The 24,036-nt window shown below is 40.2% G+C and overlaps 1 protein-coding gene across 1 annotated transcript in view; it reads right to left on the reverse strand.

Annotated features, from left to right (window-relative positions):
* PDZRN4 (PDZ domain containing ring finger 4) overlaps positions 1–24,036 on the reverse strand; it is a 385,430-nt gene that overhangs the window by 343,171 nt on the left and 18,223 nt on the right. Inside the window, exons 2-3 of the mRNA XM_061639945.1 lie at positions 18,619–18,705; positions 16,350–16,454 (exon numbers count right to left, since the gene is read on the reverse strand). Coding sequence (XP_061495929.1) covers positions 16,350–16,454; positions 18,619–18,705 — 192 coding nt within the window. The remainder of the gene's footprint in view (positions 1–16,349; positions 16,455–18,618; positions 18,706–24,036) is intronic.

A 24,036-nucleotide genomic window follows, 5' to 3' on the forward strand; every position in this document is an offset into this window, starting at 1 on the left:
AGTCTCATTGTTCCACAGCATGACAAGGGCTTCAACTAGGTCACCTGCTCTATCTACTGGAATTCAGGAATACAGGGCATTCAAGAATCCACTGGATTTCTTTAGTCTCAGGTGTCCACCACCACTACAAGGACAGAATTAGAGCTTTAAGTCCAAACTTCACCTGGAAGTGATCTGGTCATGACAACAGGGTGACATCCACCCCACCTATCTCCAAATCACCCCTTCCTCCATCTGGAGCAAAAACCAAATCGAGGGTGTGCTCTGCCTTATGTGTCGGACCAATCATAACTTGAGACAGTCCCATGGTCATTATGGAGACTATGAAGCCTCAAGACAGAATACCAGAAGCAGCCTCAAAATGGATATTGAAATCACCCAGGACCATTGTTCTGGGATCCTCCAATACCACAATTAAGACAGCCTCTGCCAGCTCAGTCAGAGAAGCTCCTGGGCAGCAGGGTGGATGGTACACCAGCAGCAACCCTAGTTAATTGCCTCCTTGGACCAACACCAGGTGCAGGCCCTCACAGCCAGCTCCAAGACAGAGTGGTGACAGACATGCAAGTTCTGGGGAGCACAGCAACTCCTCCCTACACCCTGTCCCTACAGCCTGTGCTAATGCTGCACCAAGTATCCAGGTGGGCAAAATTGGGTCAGATCAACTCCTCCCACCTCACCCACTCAGATCTCAGTAATACACACACCAGATCAGCACCCTCATCCATGACAGATCATATACAGATTACTGTATACTAATCTGACATTACACAACAGCACACACAGGCCAGTGGGCACAGCAAATGAGCAACCAGGAACCCATCCATTCAAGGAATGGGAGCATGGGATAAGGTGAAGAAAGTCTTGCCCTTGTCTTTCATGGTAGTTTATCACCTCCCCATCATCTTCTATCACCCTCTACCCATGATCACTGAAATTGGGGTGGTATCACCCATGTCCCTCCTTCTCAATACTCCTCCTAAACACTCCTCCTAAACAACAACAGCCCAACAACAAAACCTATCAGAACCTGTTATCCTAGTACTCGTCTGAGAGAATTGAGAACAGTACTACTAGAACTACACCAGACCCACCCAATACCTTTCACACTGGGTACATCTACTCTCCCCACTCCAACTCACACCCAGGGAGGGCCAGCCAGTTGCAGATTCTCTGAAGGCATCCTGCGGCTTTCTCGTATCATACAATTCACCGCACAGGCTCTCACACTGCACAGGAACCACACATGCACTTTATGCACTCCCCACTATCCAACCTCCCCTAGATTGGAAAAAAAATAGAAGGGGTGGTGCCCTCACCCTCAGGAATCCCTAAATGGGTCCCCATGGGATGACCCTCCCTTTGGTGACTTCCTTTGGTGACTTCCCTTTGGTGGCAACCCCACTGGTGGCAGACCCGCTGCCCAAGGGTTGCTGGGTTTTTATGTCCCCTGACTTAGCCACGAGCTGATGCAAGAGGCCACAAGATTGAGTGCAGCCTCTCTCTGGGCTTGGAGTTAGGCAGGAGGTCCTAGTCCTTACAGCACCCAGCAGGGACCTCAGCTGTCTCAGAGACAGCAACCCAGGGGAGCAAGCAAACCACCCAGATGTTCAGGTACTCACTCCCAGGGTAGGTCATCTCCAGTCCTCCAGCACTGCAGCTGTTATCTTTGTTCAGAGTAGACCTCAAATCAGTAAGAGGTTTTTGTATGTACTTGTTAAGGAGAGGGGTTGGAGACTACCCAACCTGGAACTGTATTAATTCACAAACCAACTTAGGCATGCTATTTAATTATTACAGAAGATGAAAACAAACAGCGGGTACACTTGGAATCCATAATTGATGGCAACCCTCCTCCCTTAGCACTTTCTTATTTTCCAAACATAAATTTCAATCAAATCCTTGAGTGGCTCATCAGTTCACACAAACACTATACAAATGTTGGACACACAAGGTTGCTATCCTGGCCCCAGCAATGTCTTCTAGGATGTCTTTGGCATTACACCCTACAATTTACAGCAAGCACCAGGCTTACAGCGTTAGTGAGTTGTGTGCCAAAGCTTTTTTCCCCCCCATTTCTGTGACTTTTATATTAACAAGGTTCCATTCTCAGAGGAGGTTAGGAAGGTTATAAATCCCATGGTCGTTATGAGGCCAACTATGAATTTTTCTAACTAGTGCAGCTGTAAAAGAAAGTGCAACTAGGAAATTATCCGGTTTTAAAACTCTTGTTGTATCTTGTGATAGCTATATAAGTGGACTAACTTCTGAAATTTAAAAAATCTTGTTGGCAGCTGCAGCACGCCCTATGGACATTTCAAGATTAATGTGGGAACATGAACTTGTCCTAGAATTGAACAGAAAGGTGCGGAATGCTGTGGGATAAACCTCCATTCTAATTCATCTTAACGAGGAACAAGGGAGCTTTTGCTGAAATTGATACAAAAGTGGTATCTTATACCATGCAACTTATCCTATATCAGCCTGAGTTCTGCGCTGAGTTGTTGAAGAGGTTGTCAAGAAACAGGTACATATCTTCACCTCTGGTGGGACTGCCAAAAGGTCAAAAGCTTTTAGAATAGTATATTTAATGAAATAAGCACCATGGTAAAGCAATAGGTAACACCATCCGCACAGTTAGCTCTGTTGAATCTATTTATGGAAGAGGATTCTGACCCACACAGGAAAGAGTTAATCAGTCATAGGGGAGACAACTCTCTTAGAGAAATTAACCTATAAATTAAGGTTAAGAGGTCAAACGAAGCAAGATAAATTTTGTATTATTTTTGTTATCTTTGCTAGTGGAAAAGAAAATGGGCAATCACCGCTGCCAGCTTTTAAATGGATCTGGTTATTTTGAAATCTTTTTTTGCTTCTTACAGTGATTCGCATACGTGTTACACATCCCTTTTTTCCTGTTTCTTTCCTAAAAGAAGAGAAATATTGTGTTTACAGTAATGTGGCCCTGTTAAGTACTGTACTTCAACAGATTACCCACATTCAATTCTCTAGTATATGTGCACACCTATTTTACTATTTATATTACTATTTCTACTTATTTCTATTGTGATTTTCTTTGCAGATTCTGTTTTTGTTCTTCCAGAAATCAATATGTTTTTAATTATGTGTATTCTTGTTTTTCTTATTAAAATCAATAAAAATTAACATGGTGCAAATACAGATGCTTACCCAGCAGGACTTCCCTTCCTTTCCTCTCCCTCTGCAATCTGCAAATCAGCTTGTGGGTCCCCCAACCAGTTTTTGAGGGTGAGTGGCAGAGCTTGGAAGTAACTCGTTACAATTTTAAATAACGAGTGGGTAATTCCATTACATTTGGCAAGTAACGGAACGACTAGTAATTTCCCTACTTTTCAGCTGCAACTTTAACGTTTCCACATTAGGTTGGACGTTACTTGGGGGTGGGAACAAGGGGAAGTCAGCTCCTGGCTGTGATTGGTTAACACAAGACATGTGCCTCACACTGATTGGAACTCTGCGCAGACTGTCTCTTCCCTTGTGATCTGTGTTAGGAGGCACGAGGGAAGAGGTGAATAGGCAGGGCCTGCTAGCGTCTGAGAGGAAAAAATGGACACCGGAGGAAAAAGCCAGGGCAAGGACAACGGAGGAGAAGGCAGCAGCAGAATGGCGAAGAGCTGTGGAGGTGAGTGACAATGATTTGTGTGTGTGTGTGTGTGCCCCCCCGTGGCCCCTTCCACTCCCCCATGGCATTTTTGCCCCCTACCCCCCATGGCCCCTTCTGCCCCCCCCACTGCCTCTCCTTGCCTTGTGGCCGCCCCCTCCATCAATCACAAGGCACTTCTGAAACTTCGGCCTACTCAGAGCTTGGAAAAGTTACTTTTTTGAACTACAACTCCCATCAGCCCTAGGCAACATGGCCACTGGATTAGGCTGATAGGAGCTGTAGTTCAAAAAAGTAACTTTTCCAAGCTCTGGCCTACTTTTCTTCCTTCCCCCCCTTTTTGAACTCTCCCCCTTGTTCCCATGCATAGCTGTGTGCTGTATTTATCCAGACAGAGCACTCCTGCCTTTTAAAATGCCGGCTAGCTTTTTATTCTATATTTATTTGAACTCCATCTTTCTTTTTATTTGTATTTTTGTCCTGTTTAATCACAAGACTGAATTGTATGTGGGACAAAAACTGTCTCAGTAATAATAATAATAATAATAAAAATAAAAAATCATTAGGCGTATAATAAATGGCTTAAGGCTGATTTTTTTGTTCTTGGCAGAGATGAGGTGAGAAGTAGGGTCCTTGCAGCTCCTCCTCTCAGTCCCCCAGCTCTCAAACTCATGTTCTGTGAGAGAGAGATTCCTAGTCCCAGAGAGAGATAGACTGTTGACAATCTCTGCTAATATCTATACAAATGTACATAACATGCATCACCTGAACTCACATGATCTAGAGTTACCTTAGATCTTGCAAGATTTGCAAATGAGAAGCAATAGGGTTTTATATTAGTTCTGATTGTCTATTGGGCTATCATAGGTTATATGTTTTTTTAATTTTCTATGGCAAAAACTCCAACTTCAGTGGAATTTATGTGATGTGTTCTAATCATTTGAATTTGGCTAATGAATGCTTTATTCTTTCATCAGAACTTTAGCAGTAGTACTAAAATATTAATAAAAAGGAAAAGGGAAAGAAAAAATACTTTACATACATCATTCAGCTGTATTGCTAATTATAGATATAGATATAAAAGATAAATGGCATTTTGTCAAAAGTATTTTTGTCTACATTTTATACCTCATCCTTGGTTTTCCAAGCTTGGCATGGAATGCTTCTCATACAGAATTAATTTGAAATGCTGCATATTTATTATCATAATCATCATATTCAAAATAAAAAATATATGTACCGCCTTCAAGTTGATTCCAACTTATGGTGACCCTATGAATAGGGTTTTCATGAGGCTGAGAGGCAGTGACTGGCCCAAGGTCACTCAGTGAGCTTCATGGCTATGTGGGGATTTGAACCCTAGTCTCATTTTGTTCTCACAACAACCCTGTGAGATAGTAGGTTAGACTGGCACAGGCAGGGTTATTCAGTGAGCAAAAATGATGCAAATAGGATCTCTTTTAATTGTGCTATCGACCTGCTTACTTCCACTCTGACTGGGGGATCTTGCAGCATGGGGAAGAGATGGGGGCACATCACAGCTGAAGTTCACCCATATAGGAGCATTATCTCTTGTTTATTACAGAGACGCCTGTTGCAGGTTTTGCTGCTCAGAGCAGCAGTCAGTTAGTGCGGCCACTTGAGTCACAGCTTGTTGATCCTGAGGAGGCAAAACTAGAAAGTGAGGTTCAGAAAGGAGGCCCTGTGCATGAGGAGGAGGAGGGCATGAAGCAGTGCCAGTTGCCCACAGCCACATCTGCAGAACAGCAAGTACCATGGTTTGGCTTTGAGAAAGCTTGTACATTTGTGAGCCAGAGTGGGGAAAATGTTGTTGTACGATGCAATTACTGCCTTCCAAGGATCAAAAATCTGAGATCAGCTGTTTCCTCCTCATCCAATGTGAAGAAACATTTTGAGGTAAGCCTTTGTCATGCTGGTCCTCAAAGAGTGTCCATTGTCTATTTATGTTTAAATTGTGAAGTTCCTCTTCCATTTTTTCTTGGATTCATGCTTTGTTCTTCTTCCTCAGAGGGCACACCCTGAGAAGCTGAGAGCAATTGAAGAAGCAATAAAGGCAAGGAGACGTGCCCTTCCTGAACCAATGCATGACACCCCTCCTCCCAAAATGCTGAAGCAGCAGCAGACAACCCTTGAGAGGTGGGGATCTGGCAGGGAGCCTGTCACCCAGAGCAATCTCGACAGGAGAATCATTGATTTTATTGTAGAGGAGACATTACCACTTCAGACTGTGGACAAACCATCATTCATTAATCTGGTTCGCATTGGACTCCCCAAAGATCTCACCATCATATGTGCCAAGACTCTGAGAGACAGAATTGAGAAGAGAGCATGCCACATGAGAGAAACTCTTGCAAACCGAATGGGTGCTGTGGCATATATAGCAACCACTGCAGATTGTTGGATCAATGGCAAGAAGAGTTACTTTGGGGTAACAGCCCACTGGATCAACCCAACTACCCTGAAACGTGAGGTCGGGGCCTTGGCTTGTAAGCGTCTGAAGGGGCGCCATACATACGATGTCCTTTCAAAAGCACTGCATGATGTACATGTGCAGTACAGGATCCACAACAAAGTTATGTGCACTACTACAGACAATGGCTCCAACTTTGTGAAAGCGTTCAGAGTTTTCATGGCCAAAGAACCAGTGGAAGCTGCAGGCACCAGTGACGATGATGGTGATAACCAGGAGGAGGAGGAGGCTGAGGTGGAGTTTGTGCCTATCTGTGAGATCCTGGACACAGGACCTGAGGCAAAGGAAGAAGCTGCAGGCTCAGGAGAGGATTTTGTTTTACCACCACACCAGAGATGTGCTAGCCACACCCTCAACCTTGTGGCAACACAAGACATAGAGGCCATGCTTTCTGACTCCTCCAAAAGTAGTCTTCTTGGTCCTTTCAAGAAACAGTTTTGTTCCTTGATGGGAAAGTGCAGCAAGTTGTGGTCCAAGCAGATCCAGTCAGCAAAGATTGCTGAGTATATCCGTGCGCAATGTGGTGTGTATCTAAGGTACCGAATAAGACCAGGTGGAATTCCACCTTTGATGCGTTGAAGCAACTACATGAGCTCCTGTCAACTGTGCCACTAAAAATGCATGCCATAATGGACCGCTGCTCCTTGTCCAGGATCACAGCTGCTGAGATTGAAGTGGTACAGGAATACACAGAGATTATGGAGCCACTAGCCCAGTCCCTAGATATCCTGCAACGGGAGTATTTGCTACCAACGCTCTGCAATCTGGACCGCAAGTTAGAAGGACTGGAAAACAAACCTGAGAGGTACACATACTGTTTTCAGCTGCTGAGAGGTGTGCGCGAAGCCCTAAGAAAGCAGTTTGCAGCTATCTGGGAGGACAAGAGGCTTCTTCTGGCAGCCTGCCTACTCCCTGGCTTCAAACTAGATTGGCTGGAATCGTGTCAGGCCGCCACCCATACCAACAAGTAAGAACATTAGGGAAGCCCTTTGGGTGGATTACTCCAAGGGAAATGTTGTCTCAAGGGAGGCATCAGAGGGCTTAAGGTGGTAGGCAGGGGCTGGGCCTTTTCTTTCTGGGGCTCCTCATCACAACCTTGGGTTGCTGCAGGTAATCCTTAAGGGTCTGCTGTGCTGCCCCATGAGTGTGGTGACTTGGTCACCCTCCTACCTTCCATGTCATCATCCACAGGCTCAGGCTGGACCCTGAACCAGGAGACATGACAAGCATCAGGAAATGAAGAGCAGATGATGGTTTCCTAACATATATGTGTTAACATATCCTCTCTCTTTCTTACATACACAATGGAAGCCTTGCTGAAAGCTGAAATAAAGATGGGTGTACTTAATGAGGACAGTGATCAGTCTTCAGATAAAGACCAGGAAGGAGATGACTTAGAAGATGACTTCTTTAACTTTCTGCCCCAGGGCAAGAAGTCAGCAGTGGACACTGCTGAGGAGGAACTGGTGAGGTACCTGAGGTCTCCCAGCAGGGAAGTGTCATCACTCCATGGCTTTCCACATGTGCTGCGGTGTTTTTTGCAGCACAACACAGGCATGCCTTCAAGTGCCGCAGTAGAACGCCTGTTCAGTACTGGTGGCAACGTAATGACTGTAAAAAGACATTCCTTGTCTGACATGCTCTTTGAGCATCTTGTTCTTTTGAGACATAACAGAAACATATTATAAAAGCATTTCTTTTTTTTTTCAATTAATTTTTATTCTAATTTTCAAAACCAAAATAATACAAAAAGAAAACAACACAAATCAATAACTAATACAATACAAAAAAAATACATATATATAAAAATATTGACTTCCGATTTGTCATAGTTCAGCTATAAATCTATAATATATAACAAACCTATCTCTTAATAGATTATAAAATCACCTTCCTCCAGCGGTTATCTTAGTTGGTTTCAAATCTCATTAACATCATATCATTTTAATATTCCACAAAAAGTCAAAGAGAAGTTTCCAATCCTTGAGATATATATCAATCAATTTTTTTTCTAAATAAACATGCCAATTAATCCAGCTCATCAAATCTACTAAATCCAGTAATTTCAAAACACTTTAATTCAACTATAAATCTATAATATATAACAGACCTATCTCTTAATAGATTATAAAATCACCTTCCTCCAGCAGTTATCTTAGTTGGTTTCAAATCTCATTAACATCATATCATTTTAATCTTCCACAAAAAGTCAAAGAGAAGTTTCCAATCCTTGAGATATATGTCAATCAATTTTTTTTTCTAAATAAACATGTCAATTAATCCAACTCATCAAATCTACTGAGTCCAGTAGTTTCAAATCGCTCTTCTGTCATTATCCATATTGGGTCCATCTTCCATCTTTACGCACCCAAAAATCTTGCTGTCATAATCATATAATAAAAGTCTGATAGGAATTTCCTCCATCACAGATATTTTCTTACCATCAAATCCAAACGTAACACTGAAGTATTGTTTCAAAGCCGCATCTCTGCTCCTCTTTTCCACATGATACACTAGTACATTTCTTGAAGGTTTTTCCATTGACACAAAACAGGGATTAATTCTATTAACTTTCTCCATTTCAAGTTCCATCAAATCCTTCCAGTCCAGGAATTTTTTTGAACCGATAATATCTTTATCTCCAATCTCTTCAATTCCTTCAGAGACAGCGCTGTATTCCAAACTGTAATATTTATCTCCAGGATCCGTCACAACCAGGAAATCCAAATCTTTTTTCATGTCCATATTTAAGCCAATCTCCATAGATTGAACCTTGCCTTTAATTTCTCTTTCATCCTTTTTTTGTTTTCCAGATCTATCTTTATTCTCCTTTCTCATAGAATCCTGAGTTTCTTTCAGCTCCTGTCTCATTTCATGAAATTCAGTTCTCCACGCTTGTCTATTATTTCTCAGTTCTTGTTTTATTGAGTTAATCCCATCCATTATTTTCTGAAGCATGTCTAGAAATAAAGTCCCTTCTTGTACATCCATAATCTTCTTAATTGCCATTCTTAAAACCAAAAGAACAAAACTCCTTCAATTTTCAATGTCCCAAGCAAAGAGCAGTTTATTTCTTTATCCAGTTACAAAGGTTAATCTTTCCAACCAACTAACATCACACGCTAGACAGTCCTTATCTCTTAAATGTCCAGAAGTGCAAAAACAGCTTTTAGTTCACAGCGTTCAAATAACTAGTAGCAGAGAGAATGAGCAGATTCGTCAACAACAACAAAAAAGTAGATCAGAAAAAATAGTCCCTTATATATATTACACAAAAGTCTTGTAAATCAAAAAGATTTCTTATCTCTCCCAATCAGAAAGCTCTCATCCATTGTAATCTTTAAAACGCAATTTTCCATGTCAGCTTTTTGCAATAATAAAAAAAAAAGATAAGCTATTTGTATTTTCTTCTCCCTTAGTTCCGTAAATAAAGAAGGAAAGTCTTACCTCATCTAGGTTATCTTAATTGCTGTTACTTTGACAAATCTCTTTAGCTATATAGATAAGAAAATGATAAATGTAGACAGGAGGTTTGCCTGCTAGTCCGTTAAAAAAAAACGGGTCACTTATCCAGCTGAGCTAGCATAAAATCCTCGCTCTGTCTGAACTGCTGGAAGACAGAAAATTCTGACGAATTCCAGGCTCCAACAATCAAAACAAAACTATGTGGCAAATCTCACGCTTCTTCCTTATCCGGAAGAAATCATCCCCAGTCAGAAAAAACCCTTCTGACTGAATTTAAAACTGGATAAGTTTCATCCAAGACGGGAGCCCGTCTCAGAGGCAGCACAGGCGGAGGGATCCTCCTGGGAAGTTCATATTATAAAAGCATTTCAAGTGTAAAATTTGATTTCAAGAGTTGGGGTATCTTCATTGCTTGGGGGGATGTGAGATTCTGTTATGCCATTATGTTAATCTTATGGATAATTTTTTTTATTCTACTACCCCGTGTGTGTGTGTGTTTATTTTTAATATTGTTTTAGGCTTCTTAGATGTGCAGCAGCCAAGGCCAGCACCTTGTAGGAGTTTTTTTTAAAAAAGTAACTGAAATGTAATTGTAGTGATTACTTTTGAGAAAAAGTAAAGTAATCAGTTACTTTCAGAGCAATTGTAATTGTAATGGAAATTACTACTTTTTTGGGCCAAGTAATTGTAACTGTAATTTATTACTTTTTAAAAGTAATCTTCCAAGCTCTGGTGAATGGGGAGGTGCAGGGAGGAGGAGAGGAGGGAGAGGTTCCATGCTCCAAACAGAAGTCTGTCATGCAAGTGGAATGGCAGAGTTAGATACAGAGACACGAAACTGAGCCTTCAGTGTCATAGGCTCAGTTTCTCTGGAATGCTCTGCCAGCAGAGATTCAGCAGGCACCTTCTATATTAATTTTTAAGTGCCTGCTGAAAACCTTCTGTTTTAGTTCTGCCAGGCTTATGCAGGCAATTAAGAAGATGCCTGTTTTGCAACAGTTGACCTTTGTTTTTATTGTATTTTTAATTTTTTTTAATTCTATATGGTGGTTGCTTTTAATGTGTTGTAAACTGCTTTGGTGTTTTTAACAAAATAGAGGTATACAAATATTTTTAGAAATAATAACACATAATGTACAAATACATGAAATTTGCTATTACAACACGTGGTTGTTGTTAGGGACCAGGAGTTGGATTCCTCTTCATCAGGTGATGGAAATAAGGACTCTGGACCTGACGAGGAAAAGCATGCAGGACCAGCCCCAGACATGCTGCTACTAGAAGAACTCGTAGGGCCAGTGCCCCCCCCAACCAGAGAATGTGGCACTGCCATCCTCTGACTCTGAGGACTCCACTGTACAAGACCCTGGAAGACCAGAGTCGCCTCCTGTCCATCGTAGTAAGACAGTAATAGAGAAGACTGGGCCCCTTTAAGTTAAGGAGCATCTTGCAGCACAAGTGGTGCCAACAATGGCTCAATTTCATTTTGTTCCTTGCTGGACCAACTTCAGAGCTCTGTGTTTTCCAGAGCGCACCCTGAACCCCGCGTTGCCTTGTGTCCAGCCCTGTATCCAGCCTGAACTATGCCTTGCCTAATGTCCAGCCTGAACCTCACCTTGTCCTACACCTCAGTTGAACCTTGCCACACTGCAGAGGAGGACAGTCATGGCCACTAACTTAACATTTTAAAGAGAATAGGGAAAGGTCTTATTTGTATGAGGTCTGCAAGCAAGTAAGCAAAGAGTACAGGCTTCCACCCAAAAACATGACAGGTGTAATTTCTTGTAAGTAAAGAACTGAATGTTTATTACTATAGACTAACAGTACCAGCTCAGTTCATGGAAAGAGCAGAATATAGTCCAGATGCTCTTACAAGGCAAAGGAGAAGCAACAAGAATTGCCAAAATTCAGGTGTCCAGGATCAGCAACGTACTTGGCATCATCACTGTCTCTTTTTAGGAACCAGTTAAATACATTTTTATTTACCCAGGCCTTTACAGTTTAATTTTCTGTTTCTTTGTAGTCAGGTGGGGAGGACTTGGACCTTGTTTTCATGTATTTTGTGAGTTTTTTCAGAATGTTTTTATTCTTGTTTTTACATCTGTTTTTAATGTTGTAAGTGCTTTGAGCTTCATTTTGAAAAAAGCTACTAATAAATATAATAATAATAATAATACAAATAATAACTGCAACAAGGGTTTCAAGGCTGCACAGGAGCTGTGAAGGTATTCCAACTAGTTTCTCCACTGACCTGCCAAGCTTTTAAGTAGAGGCAGAGAATATCCAGCTACTCACAAGAACGCCTGTCTCTGTGGGAATTCCTGGTCTACAGATGGGCACTCTGGCTAGGGAGATGAGTCTCCTCTCTTCTTTCGATGAGCCACCACCTCTTCCTGAGACACACTGCCAGATCCATCTCCTCATCATCCAGTGGAGAAATAGCCTCCAGAGTCTTTAGCAGCCCTCTCTGCTCTGCAGGCGAGGGAAAGGCAGCCTCTTTAATTCTCACCTCATCAGCAGATCCAGGCACATTTGGAGGCAGAGGGGGGATCATCAAAAGGGCTCTGCTCCATTGTCTCAGATGCCTCCCACTCCTGGTCTGAATCAGAATACTCAAAGGAGATCATGTCACAAAAGGGAAACAATGCTGTGTTAATCAGGAAACCACAAAGAAGTTAACATTAGATAAAAATAGGGGGTTTTCTTTGCAGAAAGATCCCATAGCTTCCTGATAGACCTTATATGTCAAGAATTAACAAGAATGTACTATTAAAGAGATGCATGTCAGAGGGTTTGTGTTCCCTATACATCTTTATTTAAAGTTTAAATTTTGAACAGAGATCTAACTACTGGAAGATGACAGAAACTATATTTAAATCTGCAAAGCAATATTAGAGGTATCAGACACAAAACAAAGCATGCACTGTTATTATTCTGCACTAATGCAATCCATTTTTTCTGTTCTATAATCCCACTTAATGCAAAATGTTTATACAAACTTGGAATGCCAAAATTAAATTAGTTCATTAACAAGGTATTAATAAAATATAGAAGCTGATGTTTTTTTTCATAAATACTGCTAATATGGGTAATGTTTGGCTTATTTTTACTCTGAAGATATTCAAAGACAAAGATACCACTGATCTTGCTATAGCCAATTGTGACATTGCACTGAAGTTCTTGTGTCCACAAAACAAATCAAGTATAAAAAGCAGCTATAAGAGCAGTAACAGTAACCAATACGATGTGATACAGCATAAGACCCTACTAGAAGATAATAAGCCAAAAATATAAAAAATAAATATAAACAACCTGGGAAAATAAGGTCTTCTGCCTTGTGAAAAAGTCTTTTAATAAGTAACCACCTGCCACACCTCTCCTGGTGAGGGCATCTGAAGACCTCAAGGTCCAGGTGGGAATGTAGTTCTTCAGGTACCCTACAGGTACAGAGTATTCTTAGGAGAAAGTACGTTTTCATGCATAATCTCTTAGTAGTATTTAACAAAGGCCAGTCCTGCTCTGTTTATATGCGCACATGCTCAATTACAGTTGACAATATGCACAAGTTCCCAATAACATACAGAGTATAGCCTACTGTAGAACACATTATCTTCAACCAAGTCCTACTCAGTGTAGACCCATTGAAATTAATGAACCTAAGTCTATTAATTTCAATGGGTCTACTCTGAGTAGGACTAGCTTTGACTACCATCTATTGTATGTACATTTACTAAATTCCTCCCAATACACACACCTGTATGAGAGAGAGGAGAAAACCCCTTTTATGAAATCCTGTTTTCATCACAACTATTTAGGCTTATATCCATGAGTCATTTTTGACAGCTCCAAATACCCCATGTTTTCTAAAAATTAAGAAATATTTCTTAATATTTAAGTGAAAGCAAAGTGTGAAGACATAATAAGGATAGTGATGATCATCATTAATAAGCCATGAAATGTGAAACTTCATGCACATGCACATGCTGCTTAAGTGGGATGAAAACAGAGAGAGAATAAGAAATTCCCTATCCTAATTAATTGTCCTAATTAACTTTTTAACTCAAAATTAATTCTTATTTTTAAAGCATATTTTAAAAAACTTTCCAAAAGCCAATTTGAGTTTAGTGTCTCTCCTTTTTATCTTATCAAGAAATTAACCAGAGCCATTCTGATCTAAAATGAGTTGTGTCAGATATTGTGTCAGATACAAAGGAGGAGGAGGAGGAAAAAATGTTCTGTAGTCAGTCAGTCTAACTATTGACCTAGAAATCTGGGATAGCTAATTAAAATTAACCTGGAGCATACAGGCACTGAGCTATGACTTTCCCTTCTGCATTGCCAGATCATTACTGTGACATGTGAATCATAAGATCCTGATGAATGCCTGCCACTGTTCTGTTGATTGAAAGAGGACTCAAAATGCCCCAGGTTTGCTCTCTGTTGCAAGCAGATGAAGGAAAGGATGTTTAATAGCTTTTAATATTGCCCTCAGATACAGAATTCAGCCTGTCTGGCACCATTCTTTGTAATTACTGCGGTGTATACTAGTGTCTGATCCTATGACTTTCCTTTTTAAAAAAGAAAGAAAAGTCAGCGCATATGCTATCACTTTGGCAGATGGGATGGCATCATTAACTGTATTCTAATGATTTCATGACAGAACAAATAATTTAACTAAAAGTAAAAATGAACCAGCACTTGGAACAGGCTTATTACAGCCCATTTTAAGTTGGCTCAGATATTTAACAAAAAAAATTAAAACACGAAATATAAATTCTAAGTTGTTGCTATTATAAACCTCAATTGCAGCAAGAAAACAGAGCACTCCTAAAAAGACCATGCATGTTTTTCTTCTGCCTTTAATGCACACAAAACTGTGTAGACATCAACAAAACACAATCTTTTAAAATTTTGCTTAAAATTTATTTTGCAAATATATATTTGCGAAGTTCGGCTAAATCAGAGTCATACACTGACACAATGGGCAATAAGCAATCAAAGGAGGAGCATGTCATCTTACCCAACTAGACTAAGATTACATTCATGTCTCCTGAGCAGCATTTGCCTCTTCAGATTTGCCATATCAGCTCTAGCCTAAAGCCAAATGGATTAAGCTACAGACTTCCAAAATGAAGAAATAGCTGTCATTATTTACACCCCATCGCTCCTACACACACACACATAGAAATCCAAATACTCAAGACTTCACCGCCACCCAAGAGTTCTTTATAAGCATGCCGCTATATAAGGTCCCCATTTTAAATGTCTTTACTTGCTTTAAATCCCTGTAACTTCTGAAGAAGTCACATGTAAGAAAATGAAATATTTTGAAGATTGTTTATAAGAAAATCACACATTAGATAGAAGTGATGGAGAAGTGAAAAATTCTGTAAAAAGATCAAGAACAATCCAGCTAACCAGAATGTTTTAGACCTGACATTTTTATGCATGGCCCTTTCCATTCCATATTTAGTTTACTACGTAGGGGGAAAATAAACTAGTACTGAAATATATCTATAAATATCACACTTGTAATACAGTCTACTGACAGCATCCTACAGAGGGCAAAACAAAGTAAGTGCCAAGCAATTAAAATTATGGAAGACAAGCAGATGACAAGAATTAAATTTATTAATTTCACACATAACTCTCCAGTGAATCAAGTGTGAAAAAGCTGTTGACTTCTTGCCAGTATGAACATCATTTCCTCATTTTGTCTGCAGAACTGTAGCTTTCACTCTCAGCAGGAATGACATGATATTTATCAGGGTGCCTTTTATCAGGGTGAAAAAAATGGTATTTGATGCCCTGGGGAAAACAAATTATTTCTACATTAAGGCACACTTTTTTTTACAATTATCTACTGTGTAATGAAACAACTGTTTCATTTCAGAGAAAGCTGCATCAGATTACACACAGTCACACTTTCTTTTCAAATCTAGGACAGAAAAGTTCTGCTTCTGCTTGTGGACTTCCCACAGGCATCTGGTTTGCCATTGTTGGAACAGGATGCTGGACTAGATGAGCCACTAATAACTTCTTTGATAAAATGCTTTTTAATTTTATTGTTAGATTCCCTTTGCCCATCCAAAAAACAACAACATGCAGCACGTAGAAAATATTGACATGATTTAAAGAACAACAACATGGCTTTCAGAGCAAGTTGTTCTATGTACAAAAGAAAACAGTATACAACAAACAAATGGTAAGGACTCAGACAGAAAAGTGCAATAATCTCCCAGACACATAGCTTACCAACCAAGATCTTGGCAATGCTGCATACTGTAGACATTTGTTTTTAAACATCTGTTTATAGCAAATACAATTAATGTTAAAAATGACTAATTTATTCCAAAACATAAAATACATTTGTCAATCATGCGCTCTTACAAGTAATTGCACACCAGCATCATTCATTCAAACAGTTCTCATACCTGGATTTCACATTACTGGCACCAAGCCTTTTTTTGTGGTGGAACTAACCGGTATGGAGTACTGGCACCTCTTTTCTGGCTGCCCATAGTAACCATTTTGTACTGGCACCCAGAACACCTTTATCAATGTATGAGTACCAGCACCTCATTTTTTTACCAAAAAATCACTAACTGACACGCATTCAACAAGAGTGTTGTAAGATTTGATTTCTTCATCTTTTTCTTAAAGATTTTCACTAGTAATCTAATAACCAAGGAAACAGGTTATTTAAAAAATAAGCCCCATGTTTTGCTATTAAATGCAATTTACTTCTCTTACCTCTATGATCTTGTCATTAATTTGAATACCATCTGCTTTATCAGCAGGTCCATTTTCCACAATTCTAGACACATAAATTCCTTCTGCAGATTCCACCTGATTGCCCTAGACAAAAGCATACACACCTTTAAAGGGCACATTTTTACAAGACAGATTTAAAACACAGACATACACACTAAATCCCACAAACACCCCAATGAGACACTCCATACTTTTTCTGGCTCTGTAGCGTTTAAAATATAGCACACAAAAGAGCTATGAAACAAACTGACAGTACTTTTCAACTTTTTCACATGGTTGGACAAGGGTATCTATTTCAGGACCTTTTAATTTATGAGATTCTACAGTGTTCAGATCTTTGTTAAGCTATTTAAAGGAGGGCATGCTTTACAACAGGCAGTGTCTAGCAAGTATCTTTTAAAAGAAACATATTTTAAAAAATGAATCCTTCAGGAGTGTCACTTGTCAAAACATCTCTGCTTTACCAGAGCTTGGAAGTAATTTGTTACAAGTAACGAATTACTGGTAATTCATTCCTTTTACCCACTCGTTACTAAAAAATGTAATGAATTACAATTCGTTACTTGTAACTAGTTACTTCCAAGCTCTGCTGTATGGAGTATCATGGTAAGGCATGATACAAATCACAAGGCTTCAGACAAAATTAAATGAAAACAAACTTAGCAGCATTTACTAAAGATCTTTGTAAGGGAGAAATACGAACAGTTACTGAGAAGACATTTTTCAGGAAAAAACAAACTATTTTTAAGTGTTTGAACAGTTAGGTATAAGAACAAATGAAAACAACATAGGAAAATGCATCCAGCTAAATGCAGTCAGTGTTTCCCAAGCCAATACTAAGCAGTAAAGCATTATTCTCTGTTTCTGGAGTCTGGAGCCACTGCAGCCATCTGGCTTCTTTATTCTGATTTCAGTTCTAAATCCAACTCCAACACTCTTTACCAGCTTTATTTATGTACATCATTTCCAATCTCTCTCCCAATCTCTTTGCTAATGAGGACAGCAGAGTTTAAATTTCTCTTATCCATAATTTCTTTGGTTTCTTTTGTCCTGTTCATTTTTCCTATAAGTGTCAGATTCCTGAAACTCTGACCATCATTTGAACCTCCCAATCAAAACAGCCTCTAAAATAAAAAGTGACCATTTTACAACAAAGAACATAACATAAAATGGTTGAAACCATTTCATTATTTCACATAAGAATAGGTTGTTGATGCACTGAATACTCAACCAGAGGAAAGACACTCTAAACTGCTCAAATATTGTTTGGAGGCAGCATCAAGATTCAGGCACATGGTGTCCTGGCTCCCAACCAGAGAAGCACACTCAAAACTCAGAGTTTGGGTTTTACACAAAGCTTTATTCCAGCATCAGGCATTCAGGATTCAGAATGCTAACAGACTAGGCACATCTCTGAAACAGGCTAGGCATCTCTCCTGATACAAACTAGGCAAATGGAAGCAACAGCAGGCTGCATTTCTCAGGATACAAACTCAGGAGATGGAGGCAATGGCAGACTGTTGTCACAATGACTTAATCTCATCCATCCATCCTAAATATAAGAGAGGTGGGTGGGCACATTACTTATCCAAGTATTCTCTAGTACATTCGTGCTTTTGCTCCAAGGCGAAGCCTCGTTCTAGAAACTAAGAGCATTTACTGAAGCTGACTCTTTTCTAATCTCCGTGACCTTGGTGAAAGTGTAATTTCTGACTCTGACAGATGGCTTTCATTTTGCTCTCTTTGGAAGATTCCAGACCATTCAACAGCTAGGTCAGTGGGAATTCATTTTTCCCTGTCATAGACGCGGGGGGGTGGGTGGGCACTGATTAACTCATCAGACTCAGAGCTGCCCAAGATTTATGGAAACATTTATCCCATGTTTTCTCCAGCCCCCTCCATGACATCTATAACCCACTCTTCATCCTCCCAATCTCACCAAAGGTTCTTCTTAGAGCCCATGACACATGGTGGTGTGCATCATGTTCACTTCTGCTCTCTGCGTTTGGAACATTACAGATTGTGGGGTAATCTGGGGGTGGGGACTCATATGCAGAATATCCAAATATGGGTACAGCAGTTGAACATTCTAATCCATTCCAGCCTTTCAAACATTCTTATACGTTGCCTCCATGTATAATGAGCACAATTTTAGTTAGCATTTAAAGTAGACCTGGAATTTTATTTGCTAGAAATGAAAAAAAAAATCTAAGCATTACAATGATGCTGCATTAATCTTGCTGGTTACCTGGTTAGCTTGTCCTCCAACAATATTAAATCCCAGAGTTTTGTTTTTTCTGTGTAACATGATGGTTAAGAGCTTAGGCTCTCCTTCCTAGGAAGAAAGACACAAAACAGTACTTATAAAAACCACTTAACAATATTCCTACGATGGCTTTAAAAATCAAACCCCACTTCTGATCTCCCCGAGACTATATGACTATATTATCCTTCAAATTTATTCCACATTATGGATACTCCACAGGGCAAGTAGTTCATGTGTACCAGTTCAGTCTCTCCTGTGTGATCTTCTATGTGCCGACAACAGGAACCCTGGAAACAGCCTGGAAACAAAATACCACAGTGCCCAATGTCTATGGTCTGATTACATATACATTACACAAAACATCTCATTGTAAGGAGCAGTTGAGAAAACAGATCTAACACAGGCCAAAGATTTGCAGTCAGTTCTATCCAGTACAACGATGAGTCAGAGAAAAAGCACTCCTGAAGAAAAATATATTATTAGCTTCTAATGAGGTCAGTAATGAGTAGGCAAATCAGCATATTCTTTGTCATTTCACTTAAGAGCCATATTTATGAATTATGCATGTGTAGGTGATTTTTTCACTACTGGTATTTTTAAAGCTGTTGGAGAGAAACAAGCGAACACTACAGAAGTTAGAATTACACACAATCAACAAAACCAGTTTTCTGTGTAATTTGATGTGTTTGACAAGATTTTGGCGTACTTTTTAATTTAAATGCTGAAGAAGCAATATTCTGTTAAAGATATGGGTTATTTTCTAAATTGTCCAATGAAAATGGGGAACTGGGTGAAGGACAAGAGAGAACCAACAATCCATAATTTACCAAAATAAGTTTTTGTTTTGCCTTTTTTATTCATTAAAAGAGGCTCCAGGAACTATAATTTTGCAATTAAGATGAAAACACAATTACCTGTCATGAGTTGCTCAACTTGAAGCAAATATGGCAATTACATTTGGAACATATAGTTGCCTTATATTGTCAGATTATTGGTCTAGCCTGGTACTGCCTAGGATGACAGCAGCAGCAATCCAAATGTCTCAGACCCAGGCCTTTTCCACGTACATGATTGAGATCTTTCACTGGAGATGCCAGGAACTCAGCATAGGACTTTTTGAATCCAAATCATACATTTTAGCAGTGAAATATGACTTTCCTCTCTGTCCATTTAAAGTTAGCTATGAATTGTTTTAAGTGCACTAACAGAAGTTATACCATGTTCAGAGATTTTATAGTGACAATATGGGACTATGTGAAAGCATGGTGAGAGAAAAGGAGGAAATCGCTTTTAAATCTTTGCTTATGTCGGTTTGGTAGTTCGGTACCTCTACAACCCTCTGTCCATTCATTCAGTTTTAGCAATCTTTGTGTTGATATATATTACACAGCACAGTACTGTATATGTGATGGCACTTATAAATACATCATTTGGACATATGTTGCATACAGGTAATAATAACAACACATTTGTACCGAGCTTTCATGTATAAAATGCTTCACATGAATTATCTAGGTACAGTCCTGACTACAACACTGGAAGGTAATATCCCCCATTTTGTAGATCAGGAATGGGGTACCTATGGCCCTCCAGATGTTGTTGGACAACAGTTCTGATCATTCCTGACCATCAGCTATGCTGACTAGGTCGGATGGGAGCTGGAGTCCAACAACATTTGGAGGGCTGCAGGTTCCCCATCCTTGATTTACAGCCAATGTTAACTGTCCTATGAGTGGTTCATACAGGGTTCAAATAATATTCACTTACAGGCAAAAAGAGAGCCAGTGTGGTGTAGTGGTTAAGGTGCTAGAGTACAACCTGGGAAACCAGGGTTCAAATTCCCACACAGCCATGAAGCACACTGGGTGACCTTGGGACAGTCACTCAGTCTCAGCCTCAGAAGGAGGCAATGGTAAACCCCCTCTGAATACCGCTTACCATGAAAACCCTAGGGTTGCCATATGTTGGGATCAACTTGAAGGCAGTCCATTTCCATTTTTCAACAGGCAAAAAACTTGCAGTTTAAGAAAGTACCTATAGCCAACAAATATTTATATCAAACTTTAAAAAGCAGGGAAATTGGGTATATATATATATATTCATAGGGTTTTCATGGTAAGAGGTATTCAGAGGTGGCTTACCATTGCCTTCCTCTAAGCCTACAGCACCTGGTATTCCTAGGCGGTCTCCCATCCAAGTACTAACCAGTCTTGACCCTGCTTAGATTCCAAGATCAGATGTCATCAGGAGTGTTCAGGGCTGAGATATTGTACTGCCCTACACATTTGTCAAAATGCAAACACCATTTGGGTTGGTCTTTCACAGTTCAATCCACTTCCTGTGTAGCTTGGAAGAATTTGGTAACATGTGTCTCTGAGAGTATGAGAAGTGGTGGCAACACCTGCAGTCAGCCCAAATAACAGAGACTATACATGTGCTGTGCTGATCTTGTTTTAGCAGGGAAGAAGCAACAATGTTAAAACAGTTGATATCATTCAGATAGTCACTTTAAATGTTTGATTTACTTTGCAATTTTAGTGAAGTTTCCTATAGTAAATCATTCCCTTTTGCTTCTGTTTCTGTGAATATGTGAAGTACAACACTTTGCAACACTAAAAAAGATCTAAATAACAATTGTGAAATAATGGCAAAAATGTTTAAATTAAATGTGAACATCCATTTAATAACACATCCAGCACTAGAGTACTGGCGGTGGGAGGAGTTCAGTTAAAGGTATTTCCAAAAGCACTAACAGCAACTTCATGCAATAAGGCTCACTTTAGATGAGTCATTTTGGCTTTTCACTTTAGCACATCATGAAGGCAAAATAACTCTCAATTTTGTGGCCAAAGCTAAAATTAATTTTCTGGTCCAATTAAGTTGAACCAGAAAATGGGCTCCATTAAAACCCATACAACAAAAGGCTTCACCAATCACTTGGAAAAAAAGGGAGGGAGCATGGTACTGTGGATGAATATAAAGGTAATATAAATGCCGCCAATATCACCATTATATCTGCTGCTTTGTAACAAAGTCATAATAATAAATCCTTTGAATAGCCCTTCCAAGTGTTCAAGGTGTTTTGTCTACATTATCTTGCCATAACCTGTTCAACCCTTTATATGAGTATTAGCATGTGCACCATCTTAGCCATTATGTTGAGGTTTGTATTTTTATTTCAAATATAGGAATTATGTCTGTATTTGCATGGAAAATGGAAATGGGTTGCCTCCAAGTCGATTCCGACTTATGGTGACCCTATGAATAGGGTTTTCATGGTAAGTGGTATTCAGAGGTGGTTTACCATTGCCATCCTCTGAGGCTGAGAGGCAGTGGCTGGCCCAAGATCACCCAGTGAGCTTCATGGCTGTGTGGGGATTCGAACCCTGGTCTCCCAGGTCATCGTTCTAGGATAGGTAAAACTGACCATGTGGAAGGAGGAGCAGAAGGGGGGAGGGGAGGGGGAATGAATGGAGGCAGAGGGAAAGGGAAAGAGGGAGGGGATAGGAGGGTGGAGTAGGGGAGGGCAGGTTTCATCATTTGTATGCTTTTCAAGTTCAGTGGGATTTACTCCTGTGTAATCATGCTTAGGATAGTTGAAACTGACCTAGATGGGGCAGGAAGGGGACAAGGAAGGGAGGAAGGGGAGGGCAGGGGGAGGGGAGGAGATTGGGTCGGTGGGCACTGGGCAGAGGTGAAGCCCCTTTCCAAAAGGAAAACATTGTGAAAAGTATCATTATTTTACAGGGTTTCCCCCGCCTTTTTATTCTATAGCAGGCACATGTAGCCTCCCACCCAAATTTAAACCAAAGCTGTCCCTGGCCACATCCACACCAGACCTTTATTTCACTTTAGACAGTCATGGCTTTTCCCAAAGAATCCCAGGAAGTGTAGTTAGTGAAGGGTGCTGAGAGTTGCTAGGAGAGGCCCTGTTCCTCTCACAGAGCTTCAATCAGAGCATCTGTCTGTTAAACCACTCTGGCCACTGGAGCTCTCTCAGTGGAACAGGAGTCTCCTCTCAGCACCCTTCACAAACTACACTTCCCAGGATTCTCTGAGGGAAGCCATGACTGTCTCACGTGAAATCAAAGTCTGGTGTGGGTGTGGCCCCTTGATTAGCCAAGCCCAGCAGCTGGGAATCTGGCTTTTGGTTCTTACTGAGCATGCCGGACATTATCATTGAGTTCAAACCAAAATTTATTAAATTAATTAAAAATCAGCCAAGCTTTTTAAAAACTTTTAAACTGCAGAAGATGAAGGTCAGAGTATAGAGCAAGGTCAGTAATACAGGTACAGGTACTCTCTGAACATGGCTGACTTTTAATTAATTTCAACAGATTATGAGAACTCTTGAGAGAAAAAAGTCCAAAAGGAGTCTGGTTTCTCTCTCTCTCTTTTTACACTTTGAACACTTAATTCTCTCTGACTGTTTTATGTATCACCATGAAAATTTAGAGGGTTGTTAAGGAAGCGTTTCCGAGTTCAGGACTATAAGTTTTGTAAAGTTTTGTTTAGAAATGTGCTTATGGGATCAAAATGGCATGTGGGGATATTTTCAATTTAACATTGCGGAATGCAAAAAATCCATACTGACTATAGTATACAGCCACTCTCGTGGCTATATAATTCACTAACAGACAAACAAACCCTTACCATTCAAGAGCATACCTATAGCCAACAGATATTTCTATCAAAATTTAAAAAGCAGGGAAATTGGACAGCTATAGTGAATGCACCAGGGGAGCAGGAGACCAAACCTCCCCTCTGAGATATTGGACTGCCCAACAAATTTGTCAAAATGCAAACACAATTTGGGTTGGCCTTTCACAGTCCAATCCATTTCCTGTGTAGCTTGGAAGGATTTGGTAACATGTGCCTCTGAGCATATTGGAGGGGTGGGCACTGGGCAGAGGGAAAGCCCCTTTCTTTTCCAAAAGGAAAACATTGTGAACAGCATCATTGTTTTTCAGTGTTTCCCCCACCTTTTTATTCTACAGCAGGCACATGTAGCCTTCCACCCAAATTTAAACCAAAGCTGTCCCTGGACGTATCCACACCAGACCTTTATTTCACTTTAGAGAGCCATGGCTTCCCCACAAAAATCCTGGAAAATGGTGTTTGTGAAGGGTATTAAGAGTTGCTAGGAGACACTCTATTCCCTTCACAGAGATACAATCCCCAGAAGAGGGGATGACTGTTAAACCACTCTGGCCACTGGAGCTCTGTCAGGGGAATATAAGTCTGCTAACAACTCACAGCACCCTTCAAGGAGTGCTGGCTGGTGGTTGTCTCTGAGTGAGCTATATCTCAGAGGAAGCTTATTTCAGTTAAAAGCCAGTCAAGAGGAATTTTTGACTGGCGTAAATGTTCTCCAAGATAAAAGGGGAACCGAAGAGATTA

The sequence above is a fragment of the Rhineura floridana genome, chromosome 8 (genome assembly GCF_030035675.1).
Source record: "Rhineura floridana isolate rRhiFlo1 chromosome 8, rRhiFlo1.hap2, whole genome shotgun sequence".
In the NCBI taxonomy this organism is placed as follows: Eukaryota; Metazoa; Chordata; class Lepidosauria; order Squamata; family Rhineuridae; genus Rhineura; species Rhineura floridana.